The sequence below is a fragment of the Ceratotherium simum genome, chromosome 7 (assembly GCF_057802395.1).
Source record: "Ceratotherium simum simum isolate JZ-2026a chromosome 7, ASM5780239v1, whole genome shotgun sequence".
Lineage (NCBI taxonomy): Eukaryota > Metazoa > Chordata > Mammalia > Perissodactyla > Rhinocerotidae > Ceratotherium > Ceratotherium simum.
Window position 1 is genome coordinate 71,368,685 of NC_141906.1, and position 24,794 is coordinate 71,393,478.

Here is a 24,794-nt window from a genome sequence, read left to right on the forward strand (position 1 = left end):
GATAACTTGCTCAGTAGTTATCACTGAAAGCAGTTGTGCACATTTCTACAGGCACCACCTCAAGTCTCTCTTCCCCAAATGAGTAGCTACTTGACCCTCACTCCAGGAGTGAAATGGTGCAGAGGGAGCACGCTTCCTCCAAGCTCCTGTGCGTGGTGGACTCTGGCTGGTTAGCCCCTGGGTCATTGACTTTATTGTCACGCTCTTTTCTCTCCCCCACATCAGTGTCCACAGTGCAGTGCCCGAGCTTCAGCCACTATTCTGTGTGCACCAGCAGCTGCCCAGACACGTGCTCGGATCTCACGGCCTCTCAGAAGTGCGCCACGCCCTGCACAGAGGGCTGCCAGTGTAACGAAGGCTTTGTCCTCAGCACCAGCCAGTGCGTCCCGCTGCACAAATGCGGCTGTGACTTCGACGGCCACTACTACACCATGGGGGAGTTCTTCTGGGCCACGGCCAACTGCACGGTGCAGTGCCTGTGTGAGGAGGGCGGCGACATCTACTGCTTCAACAAGACGTGCCGTGGCGGGGAGGTGTGCGCTGTGGAGGGCGGCTACCGGGGCTGCTTCCCCAAGCGGGAGACCGTGTGCCTGGTCAGCCAGACCCAGGTGCTGCACACCTTCGACGGGGCTGCCTACGCCTTCCCCTCCGAGTTCTCCTATACCCTCCTCAAGACCTGCCCCGAGCGCCCGGAGTATCTGGAAATCGACATCAACAAGAAGAAGCCCGACGCAGGGCCGGCTTGGCTGCGAGGTGTTCGGATCCTGGTGGCAGACCAGGAGGTCAAGATAGGCGGGATCGGGGCTTCAGAAGTCAAGGTAAGACCCCTGCTGCCCGTGAGGGTTTTCTGATGTCTCGCCAGGTGCAGGAGCCATATTCTTCAGGTTTGCCTGTCTGCCTCTGACAGTGAGTGGATTCTAGGGAAGCAACGACTCCGAAATGGGAGCATTTTCTAACTATCAGTACTAAATAAAAGTCTATCAGGTTGAGAAGTGGAGTGAAGCTGAAATTTCTCAAATTAGACAGATCTAGCAGGACTAGCTCTCCATAATAGCAAAGACTTATAGGACGCTTACTATGTGCCAAGCACTATTCTAAACAGTATCACATTTAATCCTATGAGGTATATATTATCTTTATTTTACATATGAGAAAACTGAGGTACAGAGAGGTTAAGTAACTTCCTCAGAGACACACAGCCATAAAGTGGGATACAAACCCAGGCAGGCTGGCTCCAGGGTCTGTGCTCTTTACCCTGTACTATACTGACTCTGTGCTATACTGTACTACCTGTAGATGGGAATCCATGTGGGGTCGTGAAAGGGTGCCCGCCAAGGTTCCTCCTGCCTATCTGACCAGGTCTAATGTACCCATTGTTAGGCACCCAGACTCATAGATCATTAGTTCTAGAAGGAATCTTAGGAATCATCTAGTGCAACTCCTCACTTTCACATGAAAATCCCAAGGGGCTAAGTGAGGGATGTGGGTCGCAGCTAAGTAGAGGCAGAGCTGGGATGACAGAGTTGGGGGTATCTCCCTTCTTCCAGTCCAGCATGCATTTCATAGGATGACATGAAGTCTAATTTAGAAAACAAGAGTCAATGCAGTTTTGTACAAGGAGATAATAAAACACACATCCACAAACTGAAAGGGCTGTGTTCTCATTCCCATTGACACAGTGGCAGAGATGAATTTATTAAAAGAATAGTAAGAGGTAGATAGGTGGATGGACAGCTAGATAATTGGACACACACTATAAGCTCCCCAGGGGCTGGGACACAGGAAAAGTAAGGTTTGAAGGGAAAAGAAGGAGTCAGAAAGATGGAGAAGATGAGGCGCCGTCTGAGAAAAGGAGATGTGAGGCAGCAGGGGGAAGCCGCAAGTTGTACTCACATTTCAGTTCTGTTTTAGGCTAGCTTAGGGTCTCGTACATACCCAGATAAAGAGCAAGTGTGTTGAATCAGAGGAGTCTAGAAAGAAAGAAGCAAAGAAGGCTATGAAAAAGCAGTTGGTGTCTGTCTGTGTGGTTTCCATAGACCATCGGCTTCTTGACATTTCTCCAGGAGCTAGACGTGGGGCAGAGCCATGTCTTTATTCCATAGTTTAGCAAATTGTGGGTACTCTGTGTGTATCCGGAATTGATGGTAGTGATTTGATTTTTCAGCTGAATGGTCAGGAAGTGGAATTACCTTATTTCCATCCTTCGGGGAAGCTGGAAATTTATCAAAACAAAAACAGCACGACGGTAGAGTCCCGGGGTGTTGTGGCCGTCCAGTACTCAGATGTAGGTCTGCTGTACATCCGGCTCTCCACCGCTTACTTCAATTGCACTGGGGGGTTGTGTGGCTTCTTCAATGCAAACGCCAGCGATGAATTCTGTCTCCCCACCGGCAAGTGCACGGACAACCTGGCAGTGTTCCTGGAAAGCTGGACAACTTTTGAGGAGATCTGTAACGGGGAGTGTGGGGACCTGCTGAAGGCCTGCAACAATGACTCGGAGCTGCTCAAATTTTATCGGAGCCGCTCCAGGTGCGGCATCATCAACGACCCCTCCAACAGCTCCTTTCTAGAGTGCCACGGAGTGGTCAATGTCACGGCCTACTACCGCACCTGCCTCTTCCGCCTGTGCCAGAGCGGAGGCAATGAGTCGGAGCTCTGTGACTCTGTGGCCCGGTATGCAAGTGCTTGCAAGAATGCCGATGTGGAGGTGGGCCCCTGGCGGACCTATGACTTCTGCCGTAAGTTGGGGCTACATTCTGGGGGAGACCAACTGAGTGGTTGAGGTATAGACGAGACAGTGGCTCTTCTTACTCAGGGCTTCTCTTCCTGCTGGAGTTGAGCTCAAGGACAATCTAATTCCTGTGGATACCTTCCCTAGTCTGATATGTCCTCTGGAAGGCCATCACCGCAAACCACACTGTGTCTCACCTTTTTTTGTTTCTAATTACACAATATGTCTTCATTGTAGAACAATCAGCCATCGTATTGACTTGTGGTTTCATCTAGCAGACGATATACGTCATGTCAAAGGACTAGAAATCTTTGTGATGGCTCCATAAGTGCCTTCTCTCTTGGCGAAGAAGGGCCCCATTCATTTCAATCGAAGGCGATCAGTCAGGATGCCTTTCCCGGAGCAGAGATTAGCACCACTTTCTGGGGCACTTGACAATGGCTACTAAGAGAGTCCCATGTTGCTGGTTTTTCATTTGGTCCCCAGGGTATCTAGTCCTCTCAGCAGGGCAGTGGCAGTACTGGTAGTAATTAGGATAATTGCTGGGAAGACATGACATGTAGCTACCTTGGTTACTGGGGAGGCCACTGGAAGGAGTAATGTGGAAGGATAGAAGAAAGAGTGGCTGAGAGGGCGGACCCCAGGCCTGGAGCAAGGACTGCCCCACCTGGACTTCAGTACCCATCCTTTACCCACCAAAAAGATTGGCCGTAAACTGAAACCAATGCTACCATTAAGATTCCATCATTCATTTATCTCTCTTCCATTATATTTCTTCCTATCTAAATTCATTTTTTAAAACTTTTTAGTTTGAAATAATGTCAAAGTTATAGAAAAGTTGCAAGTATATCTGTATACCCCTTACCCAGATTAATCTATTGTTAGCATTTGCCCCATTTGCTTTGTCATTCTCTCTCACTCCATTTGAAAGTGAAGTTGCATACTTCATGCCCCTTTGCCCTTAAATACTTCAGTGTGTATTTCCTCAGAATAAGGATGCTCACTTACAGAACCACAGTACATTTATTGACCTGAGGAAACTTAACATTGACAAAATAATATCACATCCATATTTCAGTTTTGTCAATTGACTCAGTAATGTCCTTTATGGCTTTTTTCCCCCCTCAGTACAGATCTAGTCTAGGACCACATACTGCATTTAGTTGTCATGTCTCTTTAATCTGGAAAAAAATCCTTAGCTTTCTTTGTCTTTTATGACATTGCCATTTTTTAAGAATACAACCGGGGGCCGGCCCAGTGGTGCAAGCGGTTGAGTACGCATGCTCTGCTGCAGCAGCCCGGGCTTCGCCGGTTCGGATCCCGGGTGTGCACCGACGCGCTGCTTGTCAAGCCATGCTGTGGCGGCGTCCCATATAAAGTGGAGGAAGATGGGCATAGACGTTAGCCCAGAGCCAGTCTTCCTCAGCAAAAAGAGGAGGATTGGCAGATGTTAGCTCAGGGCCGATCTTCCTCACACACACACAAAAAAGAGTACAACCTCTCTCCTTTTAAAACAGAATGGCCCTCCATTTGGGTTTGATTTGGGTTTGGGTTTCAACTTAACCTGCTGTACATCCCTACTCAGACTCTGTGCTTTTCTCATGGCATCACATCACATGTGGGGCATGCTCTGTCCAGCCTCCTCTCATTGGTGATGGGCACGTTGATCCCTGGGTCAGGTGTTGTCAAATGTCTCCACTCTAGAGTCACTATGTTTTTTCTCTTCCAACTAATAAGCAATCTGTGGGAGATGCTTTAAAACCATGCCAGTGTCCTGACCATCATCAAAATTCCCTCTGACTTAATGCCTATTGATGACTTTTGCTTGTGTCAATCTTTAGCATGATGATTGCAAACTAGTGGTTTCCAGCTCCAGCACTCTCTCCACTTTAAGCAGTCAGCGGATATCATTCTACTGTAAGCAAGAGTCCTCCCTGCTCTTCAGTCTGCCTGTCATCCATCCATCTATCATCCATCTATGTATCTATATATCTGTGTATCTATGTATGTATGTATCTATCTATCTACCCACCCATCCATCCATTCATCCACCCATCTTTCTATTTATCTCAATCATCTATCTATCTTATCAATATGGACTCATGAATTCCTATTTTTTTCAATAATTTATATTTCATATTACATTTTTTAATTATTTTGGTGTTAAAATTGTCCCATATTTGGCCTATGGGAGCCCCTTCAAGTTGCCTCCTATGTCCTTTTGACATGCCTCTGTTGTTTTCTTACTTTCTGGCATAACAAGATGCTCCACACTTCCCTGCCCCAGACTAGAAGCAGCAATTACTCCAAGAAGCCCTGATTCCTTTTGGTGGGAAATGTTATTAGAAACCAAGATCTGGGTGAGGCTTACCCATTGCTATTGGAGTATTCTTGTTTGCCTCTAAGCCGTTTCAACAGAAACATCTTAGAGCTAAGAATGCACACACACGCACGCACACACACACATGCACACGCACATACACATATATACATACTTGTCTTTTTAAATCTTTGGTTTCTGAGCTTTGGAAGTCCGAGGAGCACGTGGAGGGTTTGGTGGCTGTCGTCTCAGAGAAGGGTGGTTATATCCGTGGTGAGCCGCACTGGGGAGGGGTTAATAGCAGATGCTGTGGACCCCAACGCTGGAAATCTGGGAGCATGCTCTTTCATCAAGTCACCTACAGGGAGAGAGGCTCCAGGGTTTCTATTGACCACCACCTCTAGCGGGACCTTATAATGCTTTTCCAAAGCCTTCTTTTTAATCCACCTCCCACCTCCTCTTCTGTCCCATCTCCAGCTTATCTAATACGATCTCTGTCCCTGCTCCGGCACTCAGCTTTCTAGTTGTAGTTCTTTCACAGTACAGGATTACCAAGCCTGCCCCATATCAAATCCACTTTGTGGCCAGTCCTTTTAGACTGTATCCATGCCATCCTTTTAGACTATGAACTCTTACCCAGCAGGAAGTGTTTCTGGCTTGTTTGTGTACTACGTGGAGCACAGTGTGGTGGTATTGTTTGTGTGAAGGAAGTGTGGCAGGATGGTGATGATTCCCTCTTTTCCTGGGTGTGATGGCTGCTGAGAATAGCTTCTTACCATCCCTCATCTGGACTGCAGAGCTGGAGGAAGCTCTTGTAAGTGCCTTTTTTTAGAGAGAGACATGTGGACAGAAGCAACCATGTGGAACATGGCTTCCTTGGGCAGAGGGCCAGGGTTCAAACTTGAGACATCCCCCGGGATGTCTTGGCCGGACCTTGTGGACATGGGTCTGGCGAGAAGGACCAGAGTGTGCACACTTGGTTGATCAAGTCCCTGGGTACTAAGAGGTTAATCTAGTTGGGGTCCTACAGCGTGGGAATTGGATTTGAGCAACAGCTGCAAATCAGAAGCACAGTCTTCTTGAGACCTAGAGAGAGACAACCACCGCTTCTGTGCTCAGGTATTTTTAACCAGCCCTCTTGCTGGCTGAGCCAGGATGCCCAATTAAGTAATTTCAAAGAGGCATTTCAGGGGCAGGGGAAGTTTTATTACTTCACTTCTGTGTGTTCCAGACTTTCAGACAAATTCAGACAACACAGTAAGTCATAAAGCAAGAATCATTTAAATAAGTCATGCTATTTGCTTTCACCATAAACCTGCAGTCAGTGTTATAACATTCACAATTTAGAGACAACTGTGAAAATCCCTCTCTACAGACATATTTAATCAGTGCTGAACTAGCCTTCAACTCAAAGCCTTCAACTCAAAGCCACATGGTATTGTCGTCAACGGGAGTGGAGATGGTCCTTTAGCCCAGAGGAAAAAAGATTGGCTTTCAGTACACAGCGCAGAACTGTCGAGTTGGTACTTGTGGGCAGAGCTATTATTGCCATGCAGTTTATTTCTCTGTAGTGCCCTATGTGTCCTTGGATTATAATATGCTATTAAGGAGTGATAGTATGCATAAGAGCTAAAGTTTTAAAGGCAAGATGTTATTCTCCCAAGAGATGGTGGAGACCTTCACAGATCTTTAGTCTACACAGACTTGTGGGTAGATTTCTTCTGTGCTCCTGGATTCATCCCTGCCCAGCTCAGATTTTGACAAACTGAAATAATCAAGAGAAATAGGAAGGTTACCCGGAACTCCACAGTGAGCCACACGTGCTGTCATCATTTTATGTGCTATGCTTTGTGACTCAGACACTTGATCTATCAAGGAAGGCTTCTGGGCAGAAGTGCAGTTCTAAGTGAAGGCTGGGTAGGATTTGGCTTTGTGAGGGCCGTCCAGGTGGGGGAAAGAGTGTGGGCAAAGGAGGTGGGGGTGACCATGTGCAGAGGGTGGGGAGGCGGTGGTGCAGAGGGCACCAGGAGCAGAGAAATGAAAGGCAAAGGTAGAGACCAATTTGTAGAGTAAAAATACCTGCATAAAGCCTATCTGTATAGAAAGAAGTGTAAAGAGGGGAAGGGCATGCTATTTATTGAGACTCTGCTGCCGACTCAATGTATTAGGTTCTTAATCCTCAGAACCGCCATGTGAGGTAAGTACTGTTCTCATTTAATAAAAGAAGAAACTAAAGCCCAGAGATGGTATCCACTGGTCTCTATGGCCTCAAAGTACTTGTTCTTTCCAGAACACTCTCTCTCCAGGGTCTTCAAGTCAGGAGACTTAGAGTCAGGAGATCCGAATTCAACTCTCTCTCTGGTACTTATTCACTGGATTAAATTGTCACTGAACTTCAGTTGTCTCACCTATAAAATAGGGATGATAAGACTCCTTACCTTCCAGGTTATTGAGACAAATTACATTAAAGTGCCTAGAACAGTGCCTGGCATGCAGCAGATGCTGCATACAGGCCCCTAGTCTTGGAATCTTCTACGTGGAAAGCGAAGTGCAGTAGAGGAGCACACGAGTGAGAGGTTCCCTGAGCCTTTGATCACCCCAAACGAGGATGACAGTGGTGCTGATCACAGGGCACTCATCGAGCTCACTATGCTGTACAAATAAGAGTACACACATGGTACACTCACACATGCACGCACACGCATACATACACACGCATACACACAGCGCACGAACTCTGTCTCTGACCTCTGTCCCTTTCTCAAGCCTGTCTTCTCCTTGACCACCCTCAGCTCTGGAATGCCCGGAGAACAGCCATTTTGAGGAGTGTGTGATGTGTACGGAGACCTGTGAGACCCTGACCCTGGGCCCCATCTGTGTGGAGAGCTGCTCTGAGGGGTGTCAGTGCGACGAGGGCTATGCCCTGCAAGACAGCCAGTGTGTCCCCCGGAGCGAGTGTGGCTGCAATTTTGAGGGGCGCCAACTTGCCACCAATGAGACCTTCTGGGTGGACCTGGACTGCCAGATCTTCTGCTACTGCAATGGCACAGACAACAGCATCCACTGTGAGACCGTCCCCTGCAAAGAGGATGAGTACTGCATGGAGGACGGCGGCCTGTACTACTGCCAGGCTCGCACCGACGCCTCTTGCATCGTCTCGGGCTACGGCCACCACCTGACCTTTGACGGCTACCCCTTTGACTTCCAGACCAGCTGCCCACTCATCCTGTGCACCACAGGAAACAGGCCGAGCTCAGACACTTTCCCCAGATTCATCGTCACAGCCAAGAACGAGGACCGGGACCCGTCGCTGGCCTTGTGGGTCAAGCAGGTGGATGTGACTGTGTTTGGCTACAACATTGTGATTCACAGGGCCTACAAACACACTGTGCTGGTGAGTAGTCACAGGCCAGACCCCAGGAAGGGGGTCGGGGGGACGTGAGGACAGGGGTCCCAGGTCAGCAAGCCAGGCTGCGGCTGAATCAGGATGGTCCAGAATCCAAGGAAAAGCTTAGGATGTTAGAACAGAGAGGGGCCCTGGAGATTTTCTGTCACTTTTTCTTACAGATAAGGAAACTGAGCTTCAGAGAGAAAAATGATCTGCCCAAGTCACAGGTCCCAAGTGAGGAACACAGCCACCTCCCGAAATGGTACCTCTCATATTGTAGCAGAGTATGCTGGAGAGAGCACAGACCTGGATTCGCATCCCAGCTTGGCTGCTGCTGTGCGGCCTTGGGCAGTCACTCCATCTGTAAAAGAGAACACACGCCTAGCACGGACTAGGCGTCTATAGGTGGTACTATTGTCTAAGCCACCTCCTTCCCTTTGTTGAGAGCAGGACAATATTTGCCTGCTCTGGCCTCCTTCCACCTCTTGCAGTCTCCCTGTTGGCTCCCACAGCGTCCGGGAGTTCAAGAGTCTTGCACACTTTTGGAGCACTCAGGGGCTCTCCTACAATCTCTTTACTCACCTAGGCCTCAGTTCCCTCTTTCTACCCTGCCCACCCTGTTCACTCCCTTGACCGTAAAGACAGAAGTACGTAGGGGTGAGGAGTCCCGTGCACTCCTAGTCCGGCCTGAGGACGTCGGCCCCAGCAGCAGCCCCGCCACTCCTTCTCCAAGGTCTTGCTCTGAGCATCGCTTGGGGTACTAACAAGCCAGCCAATGGCCTCTGCTTCAGCATTTGGGAGGAGCTGATTTAGGATGTTGGCCTATTAACATTATCTTCACTGGTCTGTGGCATAATTTATCTGTAAGGAGACTCCTTTTCATCTTGTATACATTCTCTAAAATTCTGAGCTGTTACTAATGAGTTTCCTGGGCAACTCTACTGATTTCTTTCCTTCCTTAGGATTTCCTTAGTCCTTGGTTTTCCTTAAACCTTGGTTCCTATGTCCATTATTGCACGAATCATATTGTATTTTTTTATGATGTTCATGTCTAACTCAGTGAATACTAACTGGGGACTTCTTGAGGGCAGGAACCGTGCCTAATTCATCTTGATGTTAAGTGAAGACACAGGGTCTGCGTGTGATGACACTCCAGACATTCATCTGAGTGAGTGAGATGACGTAATAACCCCTTTCTTCCAAGGGCCCTTTGACTCTCATTCTGCCGCTGGGCACTTCAGCAATCTGGCAGAGCGCATGGCCACTGAGCCGGTGAAGAATACATAGATGCTTTGCTTTTAGCCTCATGAGGTTTCAACATACGTCTGGATAGTTGAAGCTGCCCGTTGCAGTAACTTCCCTCTACTCTATTTTCATCATATGTGTTAAAACAAATGTCAACCATTTTGTCCATGTGGCTTACATCATACGCGTCCTTTTCTCCTCCCCTGATATATTCCTCCCCTTCGATCTAAATCTTTTCATGCAGTTCCTTATCTCCCTGACATTCAAGACGTTCAACACTCTTCCACCTTTCTCCCTCTCAGGTTTTTGTCTTCTTTTAAAATACCATCTGTTCGTAGGTTCTGTCCCACGCAGTGTGTTATGGAATCATATTTTCTGCTTTGTGTTACGTGCTCTCGGCGTTTAGGTATATGGACATCTGAGGCCACCCATGTTGTTTTCTGGCCCAGTTATTCTCACATATAGACCACTGGATCCTCATGAACGCTTATCCTTTTCTGTGCTGTCCCTTCTCTCCTTCGTGGTGGCTGAGTCCCCTCTCACTGGGTGTTTCCCTCCCTTTTCCTCCGCTTTAGGGCTGAGGCCTTAACGGGTCAGCTCACCCTCCAGGCACGTGTCCTAATCTAATCTCATGAGATGCACTCATGGTTAAAGTCGAGAGTCATGAGAACCACAGAGCCGGTTTCTTCCTCCCATAAAAAGATGGAGAGGGAAGGGTGTATTAGTTTCTTAGGGCTGCTGTCACAGAACACCACAGACTAGATGGCTTAAAACAACAGAAACTTATTCTCTCAGAGTTTTGGAGGCTAGAAGTCCAAACTCAAGGTGTCAGCAGGGCCCTGCTCCCTCTGAGGTTCTAGGGAAGAATCTGTTCCAAGCGTGTCTCCCAGCTTCTGGTGGTTAAGCGATTCTTGGAGATCCTCGGCTTGTGGCAGCGTAACTCTAGTCTCTGCCTCCGTCTTTATGTGGCTTTCCTCCCTCTGTGTCTTCTGTTTTTCTGTGCCAAATCTCTCCTTTTAAGGACACCAGCCATTGGATTTAGGGCCCACTTTAGTCCAGTGTGATCTCATCTTAACTTGACTACATCTGCAAAGACTCCATTTCCAAATAAGGTCACATTCACAGGTCCTGGGGGTTAAGACTTCAAAGTTTCTTTTTGGGAGACATAATTCAGCCCACAATAGGAGTTAATTAGGGAGCAGTGAGTGTCAAGGAGGCATTGATTAAAGGGGTGAGGGGACCATCTTTCTAAGTCACCCATCCTAAGTTCCCAAGCTGGGAACAGAGTATATAGCTTTCAAATCTCTGGCAAGAAGACCGAGTTCAGGATGTTTGATGGTTCTTTTCTTTTGGGACCTGGGGGATAGATTTAGCATTTACTTTGAATTATTAATATGCATTACAGGATCTGCTTGTTCAATGATTTGCATTTGTTTTTCCATGATGTTATTATTAGTCACCATCTCTCCCTGAGAGAAGAATAATGGCCATCATAATGACAGTGTACAGTGAAGTGCTGGCCAAAACACAGCACGGAGCCCCAGGTCACTGCTGGTGCTCTCAGAAATGGAGGTGACATGAAAGTGACTCCTTGGGACATGGGGTCCCTCTATGACTCTGACATTTCCCTGCATTAAGCAGTACTGGAGGACGTGGGAAAATCCACCAAGCCAAGGGAAACTAGAAATAAATATGTGATGTATATACCAGACAAGGTTATGAGAGGTGAGTGACAGAAGGTGAGCCACTTCCAGGGGCCCTGCTGCAGCCCACGTCTCGGCAGTCCACAGCCAGAGCTCAACAGAGACAACATCTCTGCTGCCGTCTCCCTCAGGCTTCAGCACGGCCAGGTCCTTCGTGGTCCAGGCCATGGGGAAGGTTTTCAGGACCCTCACAGCTGGTGTCTTTATCACTTATTGCCAATCCTGTGGCCATCAGAGAAGAGTGAGGTTTTGAGCATCACTCTAGCTCAGTTTAGTTTGACGGGCTTATATTGATGCCTATTCTGTGCCAAGCTCTGGGGGTAGAAAAATGAATCAAACATGGATTCTGTCCTAAAAGAACTCAGGGTCTAGGGGGAGAGAAAGACATGTTAGCAGGTAAAGTCGATGCAATGTCAAGTGCTACAAAAATGTGACGTGCAGAGGGTCATGAGGGCACAGGTTGCCTGAGCCAGCCTGCGGAAGGCCTTCTGGAAGAGATGATCCAGAGCCGAGCCCTGAAGGGATACGTTAGCCAGGCTGAGATTGAGGTAAGAGCATTCTAGGAAAAGGAAACATCAGTGAAGACCCAGAGCAGTAGCAAGCATCTATGAGGGGACCTGAGATCAGCTGAAGAGGCCATAGAAGCAGACCAGGGGCAGTTGTTTAAAGGAAAGCTCTCTACTAAAAATCTAATATGTAGTCTCATTTCCAATACTTAAATATTTGAAATACATTTCCCGACACTCATCCCCATGCCCTGTTGTCTTCCTCCTCTGCACCTTCCTCCTTCATCCATGAGGCTCTCCTTCCATACCAACCTCTCCCTCTCTCTGCTTTCTCTCCCTCTTTCCTTCCATTTCTCACTCACAGAGAGAGACAGGGCGTGTTGTGGCAATGGAGGTGGCATTCTGGGGATTCAGAGACAGAGGGAAGCTGGGTTTGTCTGTCTGAGTTGAAAGGCATTCCTTTCTCAGGATTCTCCTGGGCGACGACAGAATTTGCAAGCCTTTTAGCTTTAATCCAATTATATTGTCTCCTGTTGATACCCAATAGCCAAGAATATAGAATGCAGGCAACTCAGGAGAAGAGCAAGCCAGCACATGTGAGCCTTTGGGTGCACAGCTTTTAGTTTATTAGTGTGAGTCTTCAAGGCAGGCGGGAGTCCCCGCCGCCTTCGCTTTCCTCGGTGACCTTCCACATCTGCATTCTGTGTCTACACAGAGCCCACGTCGCTCTGTCTCTGGACCTCCCGGTTGAGAAAGTTGTGCTCATCAGGCGTGATCTCCTCCTCCTTCCACCCTTCTGCACTGTCACTGAAATGACCCGTCACTGCGTCCTCTTCACCTCCTCTCTTCCAGGCACAGAGAATGAGGCATCTCTTCCCCTCTCCATTGCCACTCTCCACCTGTGCCATCTCTGCTTTGCCTTTTCAGGGATCTTCCCTGTCTGTCATCTCCTGTCCCTCCTGTGTCTTAGGTTCTTTTCTTCAACCCATGGACATATTCATTCTAAAACAAACGTGGACCCTGATTCACCACTAGCTTCTATCCAATCTGTCTCCTCCCCTTTCCTTTCAAACTCCTGGAGAGAGCCATCTCTACTTCTATATCTCCTATTTGCTGTTGAACTTCTGCCATCTGACTTCTGGCCTTGTCACTCTAGTGAAGTTTCCTTATCAAAGTCAGCGATGACTTCTTTTTTGCAAAATGAATGGGTCTTTTTCAGGCTTGATCTCACGGGCCTCTGCCGTGTGTGGCATTGCATACAAGGCTCCCCCGTAATCCAGGCTCTCCCCACCTCTCCGTCTTCGTCTCCCACTACTCCCAAGGCCCCATTTTATGCTCCAGCAGCACTAAATTGCTCTAATTCTTCATATATACCCTTTGTTCCTCTCCTTTTGTCATTTTCTTGGGATTCCCTTTTCTTCACTTTCATTTCTCCTTGGCTGGCCAACACTACTCATCCTTTAGGACCAGGTGAGGGCAGCATCTTCTGCAGGCATCCCTGATTCTGTCCACAGGCTGAGTCTGGTGCCTGTGCATCTATTTATCTCTATCACTGCTTTCATCAGATGATGTTATTATTATCTCTTTATGTACTCGTCTCTGCCACATGCCTGTGAGCTCCTAGGGAGAGGGCCCGTGCTTTATTCCAGCATTAGCACAGTGCCTGGCGCACAGTAATGCCAAATTTATGCCTACTGGATGAATGAATGAATTCTGCCTAAACAAATATTCATAGAAGAGGAGATAGTTGAGTTGAAATCCGAAAGGTAAGTATTGCCCCGTAGAGGGGGGACAGGAGTAAAGGCATCATTGCTGTCTTAGGTCAGGTTCCTAGAGGCAGAGTCTGAGATGGGGATTCTTGAGAAAGTGAGAGAAGCACCAGGGGAAGAGAGCTCAACAAGGATATGGTCTAAGCTGGAGACCAGTCTCAGCTTGGGCTAGTGGGAGCTCTGGTGCATGACCTACACACAGAGTTGGTCCCCTGTGTTTCTCAGTCAATGGCTGAGGGCTGCCCCTGGGATGGAGAGAAGTGGTTGGAGTGGGGGGTGTGTGTGTGTCATAACTTCCTGGGCCAGGTGGCTCCCACTCAGCCAAGGCCAGCTGTGATTTATCATTCACCCACAGTCACAGTGGCTAAGGATGAGGGGCCCCGGGCAGGACACAGAAAGTACCGACACACTTGGAGCAAAGGAAATGACAGGGTGGAATGGCTCAACTTGGTCCATTTGGGGAACTGCAAAGTGTTGGGTATTGCTTGAGTGGAGGAAGTGAATGGGTTGGGTCTGAGACTCCTGGAGAGCCCTGTGTGATGTGCTAAGCACATCAGACATTTTACTCAAGCCGTGGAGAGGGTTTTAAGTATTGGATTAGCTGCTTTCAATTTCATTAAAAAATATTGGAGTGGCAGCTGTGAGTGAATGGAGGAGAGAGGCAACACCAGAGCAGAGAGACCGGTTAGGAGAGTGTTCAATAGTTAAGGTGAAAGGTGATGAGAGTCTGAACTAAAGCAGTAGCAGTAGGGATGGGAGGGATGTCAAGATAGGAGAGAGATTAGGAGGTGAAGAGGGAGGGCACTTCTGGCCAGAGAGCAATCTTAGAACACCCCTACGAGCAGTCACCTACTGCTTCCTTCTCTCACAAGGAAGACCCAGTCACCTCTCAGCCCTCGGAGCAGTCTCTATTTTCCATCATGCACTCACCCTGCCAAGGGCTATAGGATTTGTTTCATTTGGATCAAAATAGTGCAAGGGCAGTGCAGTTCTGCAGTTTTACATTAAGGGATTTCTTTGTTTTCTGAATTAAAAATATATGGGTGGAAACGTGTCAAGGGTCCTCTCTGTGTGAGGCATCGTGCTGGATGCCCGGCGGATAGCGAGGAGAAAGTGGATATAAAGATCAATAAGGTGTGGTTCCTGCCCTCAAGTTGCTCATAATCTTTTATAGGTGAGACAGAAATGTAGCCAACCAACCAGAATATAACGCAGGTTATGATGTGTGCTTCCATAGCAGTGTGCACATGCTTGATCTTGGCCAAAGGTGAAGAAAAATACAGGAGAAGTATAAATAACATATTCTGGTTGCCCAGACGAGGGAGTGATTAATTCTGACCACAGGCTCAGTAAACCTTGCTTTATAGAATAGGCGTCGTTTGACTAGGGTCTGGAGGATGAGAGAGATGTTGACGGGTGACGAATGGCATCCTAGGCAGAGGGAGCAGCAAAGTCAACTCATTCTTCAGGGGAAAAAAAAAATCCCAACGGAATTAATAAATTGAGGCTTGCCTAAAATAAATCCACAGTAGAGCTGGAAATAGAAACACAGGAGTTCTAAGTTTCAGTATTTTAGTCTAAACTTTAATTGAATTCTTATTACCCTCTCATTACCTTGGAGAGAACAATTTGAACTCCTGGGGGGAATAATGCTATGTAAACAGAAGGCACTGAAGTAAATAGGTGTATTAGTGTACAAAGGATAGTCATTTAAGTCTGTTCAAATCCTAATAATAATAGTTGACTGACACAGACAGCACTTAATGTAAAGTATGCATTCAACCTGCTCAAACCCCCCTCTGGGACTGCCTCTCTCTGAAGACTAATCATTAGGAGAAGGGCTAGGAGACTCTGGGCCAACTCTATTTCTCTACTTAACTCTCTTTTGTGCGTGTGTGTGTGTGTGTGTGTGTGTGTGTGTGAGGAAGATCAGACCTGAACTAACATCCATGCCAATCCTCCTCTTTTTGCTGAGGAAGATTGGCGCTGGGCTAACATCTGTGCCCATCTTCCTCCACTTTATATGGGACGCTGTCACAGAATGGCTTGACAAGCTGTGTCTCAGTGCGCGCCCAGGATCCGAACCCGGGCCGCCAGCAGCAGAGACCGTGCACTTAACGGCTATGCCACGTGGCGGCCCCTTAACTCTCTTTCTCTTGCAGATCAACAATGAACGGCTATATCTGCCCTTGAAGTTGGGACAAGGGAAGATAAATATCTTTTCCTTCGGCTTCCACGTGGTGGTGGAAACTGATTTTGGCCTGAAGGTCGTGTACGACTGGAAGACCTTCCTGTCCATCACAGTCCCTCGGAGCATGCAGAACAGCACCTATGGCCTGTGCGGCCGCTATAATGGCAACCCCGAGGACGATCTGGAGATGCCCATGGGTCTGCTTGCATCCAGTATCAGTGAGTTTGGGCAGAGCTGGGTGAAGAGGGACACCTTCTGCCAAGTTGGCTGTGGGGACCACTGCCCTTCCTGTGCCAAGGTGGAAGGTTTCTCCAAGGTGCAGCAGCTATGCAGCCTGATCCCCAGCCAGAACGCTGGCTTCACCAAGTGTCACAGCAAAGTGAACCCCACCTTCTTCTACAAGAACTGCCTGTTTGACTCTTGCATCGATGGGGGTGCAGTGCAGACTGCCTGCAGCTGGCTCCAGAACTATGCCAGCACCTGCCAGACTCAGGGGATCGCAGTGACCGGCTGGAGGAATTACACGTCCTGCAGTGAGTCCTTCCCGTTATCTCTCCTGGTACCTTGATTGGTGTGGCCAGGCTGGTCTTCCAGCTCCATAGGAGTCAGAGCAAATTGAGTAGAGCAATTTAAGGATATGCGCTTTGGAATTGAGTGTGTTATCTGAAACAAGATACGTAACCTCCCAGAGCCTCCATATCCTTATCTATAAAATGGGGTTAATACCACTTATTTCATGTATTGCTCTGAGGATAAAATAAGATCACGTATATAAAGCACAGAGCACCATACATGGCATTTGGACTCAGCAAGTGCACAATAAAATTCTAACAAAGGACTAATGGGCGAAGTGTTAGTTAGGAAGTTAGTTAGTTGGTTCTAGAGCCTCACGGGCCCATCATTGTACCGGTAATTTACATGCTTTCTCTAAGTGTGTTATTCTATTTGATTCATAGATGTCATGTATCAGCCTTTGCGCTTATGAAACATAGCTTGCTCTGTCCTTAAGGATTGGTGTGACCTTGCAGCATTTCACTTTTCCTCCCTGCTTCCTAGTTTCTCCTGATAATGCTGTGATAATGCTGCTGCCTACACCCTTTATGCTACAGAAGTGTCAGGAGATCAAATTAGGTAATTGAGAGCACAACACGCTCTACGCATGCTAAGTGGTATTGTTGTTACGTTAATGGCTTGCTCTGAGCTAAGCCCAGTGCTGAATACTGCATCAACGTTGTCTCCTTTATTCTCCTCAATAACCCAATTAGTCAGGGAGAAACTGAGACTCAGCAGAGTTAAGTAACTTGCCTAAGGTCATCCAGTCTCAGTGGCAAAGTCTAGATTCCATCTTCTAACCCCAAAGCTCATGCTCTCAACCCATGTACTATACTGGTGTACTATGTACAGAAATAATTTGCCTGCATTTAGCACAACACAATAGGAAAAGATTGGGAGGAGAAACCACTATTGATCTTTGGCCAGTCTGCCTTGGTCTATTTTCCCATCTCAATCTCATTAGCTATAGCAAATTTCTTTTAGGCCTAACTGTATGAAAAGGCTACAAATTGATGCTGAATGCATAGAGCTCTAATAAGTGATACAGCAGGGGTCCCAGAGAATAAACTCTCTTTTCATCCTGGAAAAGGGAGATTTGGATGAAAAACCAGAAACAGTGTTGTAGTTTAATGCTCACACAGTTAGTTTACATTCCACATAATTGGATTCATGTAGATTGTGGGAGAGGGTGGGAGGAAGTGGGCAGAGGGAGGGAAACGATGCCAATACCATTTCATCCAGGCTCAGTCCCTGAGTGTGGGATAGGGGGATGATGCTGTAGGAGTGACTGTCCAGAATAATTGGCCTCTGGTGACTTCAGTAAAATAAATACGCCTGTAAAAAAGTCAGAGTCTGGACAAATCCCCAGAGCTACTCTGGATTCATCAGGATCAGCACAGTGGGGCCAGAGAGCTTGCCTTCTTCTAAATCAGAAAACCAGGCTCTGGACCAGGGGTCTAAAAATGGTGCAGGATGGGGAAATAGTTTTAGGAAGGAGACTCTGCCTGCTTCCTTTTGAGACTCGCTACAGGGAGTTCCCTCTTTGCCTGTAGCCGTGGCGTGGTGGCTGTCCTGCTCTCTGGCATGGCTGGGCTAGGGTGGCGGGGCATAGTGTATGCCAAATCCATTGCTTCTGGCTTCATTGAGCAGCAAAATCATAGGGAAGAATTGTTTTTAGAGGGGGCTAATGCCAGGAACTCTCACATTAAATTATGGGTATCAATTTTTGTCACTCATGGGAAGGAAAAGGAATCAAGTTAGTAAGCCCTCATAACCTCACCTCTGAGGAAGAGGGTCCCGCTACCCCTACAGAAGTGGGACCCATAGGGCTAAAAATGGTGCAGGATGGAGAAACAGTTTTGAAAAGGAAGACCATTCATAAAGGATATGAAGACCATTTTTCTTGTCCTCCAGTCCCCTCCACCAGCATCTTTTTCCTCTCCCCTCCAAGTTCTGTCCAGACATCGGTTGCCTCCTCTATGCAGAGTAATGGGGAACTCTATCCAAGGCACTCAGAGCCGAGTCTGACCTGCCTCCCCCATGGCCCTGGGCCCCATCCCTGCCTAGACCAGCTGCCTGCCAGCAAAGCCTGGACCGAGCATCAGGGCCAACCGTCCCCATCACAAGAGGGTTAGACCTTCCCCTACTTTGGCATTTCAGGACGGGGGCAAAGATCCAAAAGAGAGTGCTTGACGAGATGGTGGTAGTGACTGGCAAAAAGCAAAGCTAAAATAAGAGAAAAAATTATACTTTAAAGACGGTCTGTGGGTGGGATGGGGGTGGGCACAGTTGGAGGCAGCTTAGTTTTCCATTTTGAATTCCAGAAGCAGAGAAAAGCTCCGGGAGACTGAGTCCCAACTCAGCCGTTCAGCCTGAGAGAGCGGTGAGCACAGAAGGGCTGTCTTGAATCTGGCTGTTTGTAACCGTATTTGACATGAGTTGAACCTCTGGGAAGTGAGGGCAGGACTAGCACCCGCCCCGGCCCCGCATTCTGCTAAGAATTAATCCAATTCAACACTCACATGTTGAGATATGAGAAATGGTGCTTTCAGGAGAAAAAGAGTTAAACCAGAATTGCCCGTTAAATTGATGCTTTATTGGTAATAAGGTAGAACGCTGTTGTTTTTCAATGCTATTGGCTGTTCCTATCAATGGAATAATTTATTACTCAATTACCTTATGTAAACGCTTTGGGAAACTTCTTCATCCAAATTGAACAAATAGGCTTAGAGGGGGAAGGGAAGGTCAATTGTCTTAATTACTAACCCCTCCTTAACATTTGTTCAGCTGAGTCTATCATTCTTTCAGTCCCTTAATGGGGAACTTAAATTAGAATACTAGATGGCGAGAGTGCAGTAAGAGAAGAAAATAATAAATGCTGACAGCTCTGACTGTGGGCTGGACACTATGCTAAGCACGATATAAGTCCTCACTTTTCACAGAAACCCTATAAAATAGGTCCTATTAATCGTCCCATTTTCTAGAGGAGGAAGCTAAAGCTCAGAGAAATGAAGTAGCTTTCCCCAGGAAAGTGGCTTGGGTAAGTTGGAAAGTGGCTCCAGAGACAGTGCTCTCCCCGCTGTGCAGTGCTGCCTCTCTGACGGAGCTGGCGAGCCCCCAGGTGTTGCAGAGGGTGTACAGTTCTGTAGGGTCAGGTCTGGGGAGGTGTCTTCCAGCCTTGTTCGGCCATCGTGAGAATTAAACATGATGATGCCTCATAAACCAGGCCACCCGGTGCCTGACACCTGGTAAGCCAGCAGTCAAGGTCTCAACTCATTGTCATTTTCTCTTTCATCAGAGGCAGCTTTTCCTACCTCAGAGTCCTGGGTCCAAAGTCTGATAATTAGGGACTTTCTGACATATTTCTCTGCGGATCCAATACATTCTTGTTGAATAAATTTTTAAAAATTCCTCCTCCTCCTCCTCCTCCTATAACTGCTCCTACTGTTAATAGCAGAAGCTCTCATTGAAGTACCTGGCACTGTACTAGAAGCTTTGCAAAATCACACCTCATTTTATCGTAACAACTACTCGATGGGGGAGATATTATTATCCCCATTTTGCAGAAGGGAAAACAGAGGTTTAGTGAGGGTAAATAATCTGCCCAAAGCAGCACTGCTAGTTCATGGCAGAGCCAGGGCTCAAACGACATCAGTCTGATCCCAAAGCCCTCGTCCATTCTATTGTACAGCATGCTCTTCGGGGGGACCCATGCACCCTGCCACCCGGAGCACAAAGGCTAAACCAGGCCACTGGCCACGGCAAGAGACACATTCACGACCACAGGAGAAATCCAGGTGCAGAGCTATCATCGCTCACAGCCCTCAGCACTTCACTTGGGTGGAGAAAATCAGTATTAGGAATTTGAAAGTTTGTTTTCAAGAATCAAATGTTTATTAAGTACTGCCATGTTCTCAGGACTGTTTTGGGTGCCTTGGAAGAATCAGGAGTATAAAATATGGAGTTTATTGACTAGTTGGAGAAGTAGGACCAGCATACTTGAAACAACAATGGGCATCTCTAAACTAGTAGTGTATCTTCCCAGATACTGAAATGTATTGTAGAGCTTCAGTAACTGAAACAAGTTAATACCGGCACATGAACAGAAACACCAACCAGTGGAAAGAGGAGAAAGTCCAGAAATAGGCCCAAAGAGAAATTAGCATATAGTCAAGCTGGGGGAAAATGTATTATTCAATAAACAGGAAGGGACAAAGGGCAAACAAATGGGGGAAAAACAGCTAAATCCTTCCTTCATTTCCTCACTCCAAAATAAAGTCCCGACAGAACCAAGATTAAACATAAAAATTTAAGTTATAAAAGTACCAGAAGAAAACTAAAGAGTTTGTTTGTTTGGGGTTTTTTTTTTTTTTTTTTTTGATAATCTTGCAGTAGAGAGGGCCTTTCTAAGCAAAATTCCCAAAACCATAAGGAAAAACCTGATAAATTTGACCACTTTAGAATTTTAAATTTCTACATGGCAAAAGCATAATAAAAAACACGAACAAATGTACAAAAAAGAAAAAAGCGAAGTCAAAAGACAAATGATAAATATTTTGTAACACATGACAAAGGTCTATTTTTAATTTATAAAGAGCTTTTACAATATATAAGAAAAAATTCAACAACACAAAATGTGCAAAGGACATGAAAAGGCAGTTCACAGAAAAAGACATACAAATGGATTATAAACAGATGAAAAGATGATCAACCTCACAAAAAATGCAAACTAAGTAAGGATATAGCAGATACAGCATTTTTTTCAATTTTTTTTATTGTGGTAAAATATACATAAAATTTGCTATCTTAACATTTTTTTTTTTTTTGGTGAGGAAGATTAGCCCTGAGCTAACATCCATTGCCAATCCTCCTCTTTTTGCTGAGTATGATTGGCCCTGGGCTAACATCTGTGCCCATTTTCCTCTACTTTATATGTGGGACGCCTACCACAGCATGGCTTGATAAGTGGTGCGTAGGTCCGTGCCCAGGATCCGAACCTGTGAACCCTGGGCTGCCAAAGCAGAGTGCACGAACTTAACCACTACGCCACAGGGCCAGCCCCTATCTTAACCATTTATAAGTGTACAGTTCAGTGGCATTAAGTACCTTCATATTGTTGTGCAACCACCACCCCTATCCATCTCCAGAAATCTTTTCATCTTGAAAAACTGAAAATCTATACCCATTAAACAAGAACTCCCCATTCTCCCTTCCCCCCAGCCCCCGGCAACTGCCTTTCTACTTTTGTCTCTATGAACTTGACTACTTTAGATACCTTATGTAAGTGGAATCATACAGTATTTGTCTTTTTGTGGGTGGCTTATTTCACTTAGTATAATGTCCTCAAGGTTCATCCATGTTGTAGTATATTGCAGAATTTCCTTCCTTTTTAAGGCTGAATAATATTCCATTGTATGTATGTACTGCATCTTGCTTATCCATTCATCCACTGATGGACACTTCAGTTGCTTCCACGTTTTAGCTATTATGAATAATGCTGCTATGAACATGGGTATATAAATATCTCTTTGAGATACTTCTTTCAAATCTGTTGAGTATAAACTCAGAAGTGGAATTGCTGGATCATATGGTAATTCTATTTTTAATAATTGAGAAGAAGAGCCGTATTGTTTTCTGCAGCAGCCGTACCATTTTACATTCCCACCAACCGTGCAAGAAGGTTCCAATTTCTCCACATCTTTGCCAACACTTGTCATTTTCTGTTCTTCTTTTTGGACAGTAGCTGTCCTGATGAGTATGAGGTGCTATCACCTTGTAGCTTTGATTTCCTTGAGGATGAGTGATGTTGAGCATACTTTCATGTTCTTCTTGTCCATTCCTATATCTTCTTTGGAGAAATGTATAGTCAAGTTCTTTGCCCATTTTGAATCAGGTTCTTTTTTTGTTGTTCAGTTTTAGTTCTCTATATATTATGGATAGTAGTCCTCTATAGATATAGCACGTAACCTTTCATATTTCCAAGCATCAGAGAGTTGGTGATAAACAATCAGCAAGGATGTGGGAAAATAAACCTCATATAGCCCTGGTAGGAGGATAAACTGGCACAGCCTCTTTAGACGGCAATTCAGTTGCATCTATCAAAAATTTAAATGTGTATACCCTTTGACCCAGCAATTCCACTTCCAGGAATTTATTGTACAGATTCATTTATGAGGGCAAACATGTATGTACAAGGATGCTCACTGCAGCAGCATCACAAACACATAAAATACACACACCATGCAGCAGTGCAAAAACAATAATTTAAGGCTAAATGGCATAGAGTAGAAATTCTCATATAACAGTAGTTGTGCTCTTTGTTTATATTGATTAAAATCATAGTTTATATAAAATTTTTAAGCAAACCTATTGTTAATGATTGGCTAACACTTACTGAACACTTATGTGCTAAGCACACAAACTCACTGAATCCCTCCCAACAAGCCATGAAGTGGGTGCTGTGGGGATCTGCACTGTACAGACAAGGAGCTGAGGCCCAGAGAGGCTAAGTGACTGGCTCCAGGGCCTACACTCTTCACCAGGACCCTAACTGCCTTCCATCAAAGCATCTGCATGCACCTGAAAACCATTGAACATAGTTGACTTGGGTCAGTCTCCACACACACACACACACACACACACACACACAGTGCACATTTGCCTTCTCAGAAATCAAGGGGCTCAGGGGCCTACAATTTATAAACTACTGGTTTAGAGAAAGATTCTGAGGTGAAGGTGAGTTGGTATTGGTATAAGAGTGGGGAGCGTTATGTATAAGACGGGACTCCACCTGGGACTTGAAGAATGGAGAATTTGGACAGGCTGAGAGGATGAAGAAGGGCATATCTAAGGGAGGTCAGCATGAGGAAGGACCTAACATCAGGAAGGAGTGTTGGGGGCCCCAGGAGGTCATCAAATGGCCTAACTGAAGTTGAGATGCATATCGGGAGGTGGGTTTAAGGTAGCAAATTATAGAGGACCTCAAAAAACAAGGCTGAGGAGAGGACAAAGATGATGTGAGGAACCTCCGGTTACCTCCATCTGCTCTTTGGTCCATTGTATAAGCAGCAGTAAGTCAGATCGAGGCTTTCCATATGCAGAGAGGGTAGTAACGAAGAAGAGTGGCAAAGCTCACTCCCCCCACACCCTTCATCTTGAAAACCATTTACAGTCCTTGTGATTGTACGCGTCTTGACTTGTGCCTTCTGTTCCAGCCGTCAGCTGCCCTCCGAACAGCCACTATGAGAGCTGTGTGAGCGTCTGCCAGCCCCGCTGTGCTGCCATCCGCCTGAAGAGTGACTGTAACCACTACTGTGTGGAGGGCTGTCAGTGCGACCCTGGCTACGTCCTCAACGGCAAGAGCTGCATCCTGCCCCACAACTGCGGCTGCTACTCAGACGGCAAATACTACGAGGTAGGGGAGCCCAGCCCTGCCTCTTCCTCCTTGCCAATCATCAGTTTTCTGACTCCAAGAGGGTGGTCACAGTGGACCAGTCTTCCTATATCATTGTGAAGATTGTGGTGCCTATTTGCAGGGAGGCGGGACAGCGGCAAAAAGGTTAAGAACAGGTCGGGTGAGGCTCCTGCTCACTGAGCATCAGATTTGGAAACCCATTTGGGCCTCACTCTCCCCACTTCTCCCTCCTCCGGCGCTCGCCCCACCTCCTCACTAGCATTTGTGTTTCTCTCTCCGTCAAGCCTTTCTCAAGTCCCTTCTGACTTCCTCTCCTGTAAATCTTAGTTCAAAAGCTTCTGGTGGGGCTGTAGTTTAGAAATATGGTGGCTGTGAATCTGACATTTGTAGCTGTCTTAGCTAAGGACATTTTTAACTAGAAAATATGGGGCTTGAGGCTGGGAGGAATGGCCTTCCCTCTTATGGCTATTGAAGCTCCATGAGAGCGATCGAAGGCTACCATCTCAGCATGTGCCATTCATCACTCTGGTGCCATCCCCAGAGAATTCTGTCTGGACTGCTTAATACTGTGTCCCCACATCCTGCCCTCTGCTTCTCTCTCTATGGGGACTTAACATAGAGCTGATGACGATGCCCTTCGTAGATGTTCCTCAGTAAAACATATTAGCTCATGGAATCATTTACTTTTTGTACTCTGTAGTCTTTCTTTATGTGCCATAATGCTAAGCTAGAAAAAGTCTTGCCTGGAGAAGGTATTTAGCCCATGGTTCTGTCTCAAGCCCATTCTCTGTTTAAATGACATCAACACCTTACTATTGGCGAGTGGACAGTCGCAAATATCAAGTATCTGCTATTTGCAGATCACTGTGCTAGTGGTATTGTTAGGAATGATAAAGCATGTTCCTTGCCTTAAGGAACTTAAAAATCTATTCAGAAGAGAAAAAAATGCACTTTAAAGAACAAGAGAACAATTAC

At 46.5% G+C, this 24,794-nt stretch overlaps 1 protein-coding gene across 1 annotated transcript in view; it reads left to right on the forward strand.

The window, feature by feature from the left end:
* The window catches only part of TECTA (tectorin alpha), a 67,391-nt gene that overhangs the window by 23,004 nt on the left and 19,593 nt on the right, over positions 1–24,794 (forward strand). Inside the window, exons 8-12 of the mRNA XM_004427198.3 lie at positions 226–818; positions 2,165–2,738; positions 7,844–8,445; positions 15,825–16,386; positions 23,620–23,819. Of these exons, the coding sequence (XP_004427255.2) occupies positions 226–818; positions 2,165–2,738; positions 7,844–8,445; positions 15,825–16,386; positions 23,620–23,819 (2,531 nt within the window). The remainder of the gene's footprint in view (positions 1–225; positions 819–2,164; positions 2,739–7,843; positions 8,446–15,824; positions 16,387–23,619; positions 23,820–24,794) is intronic.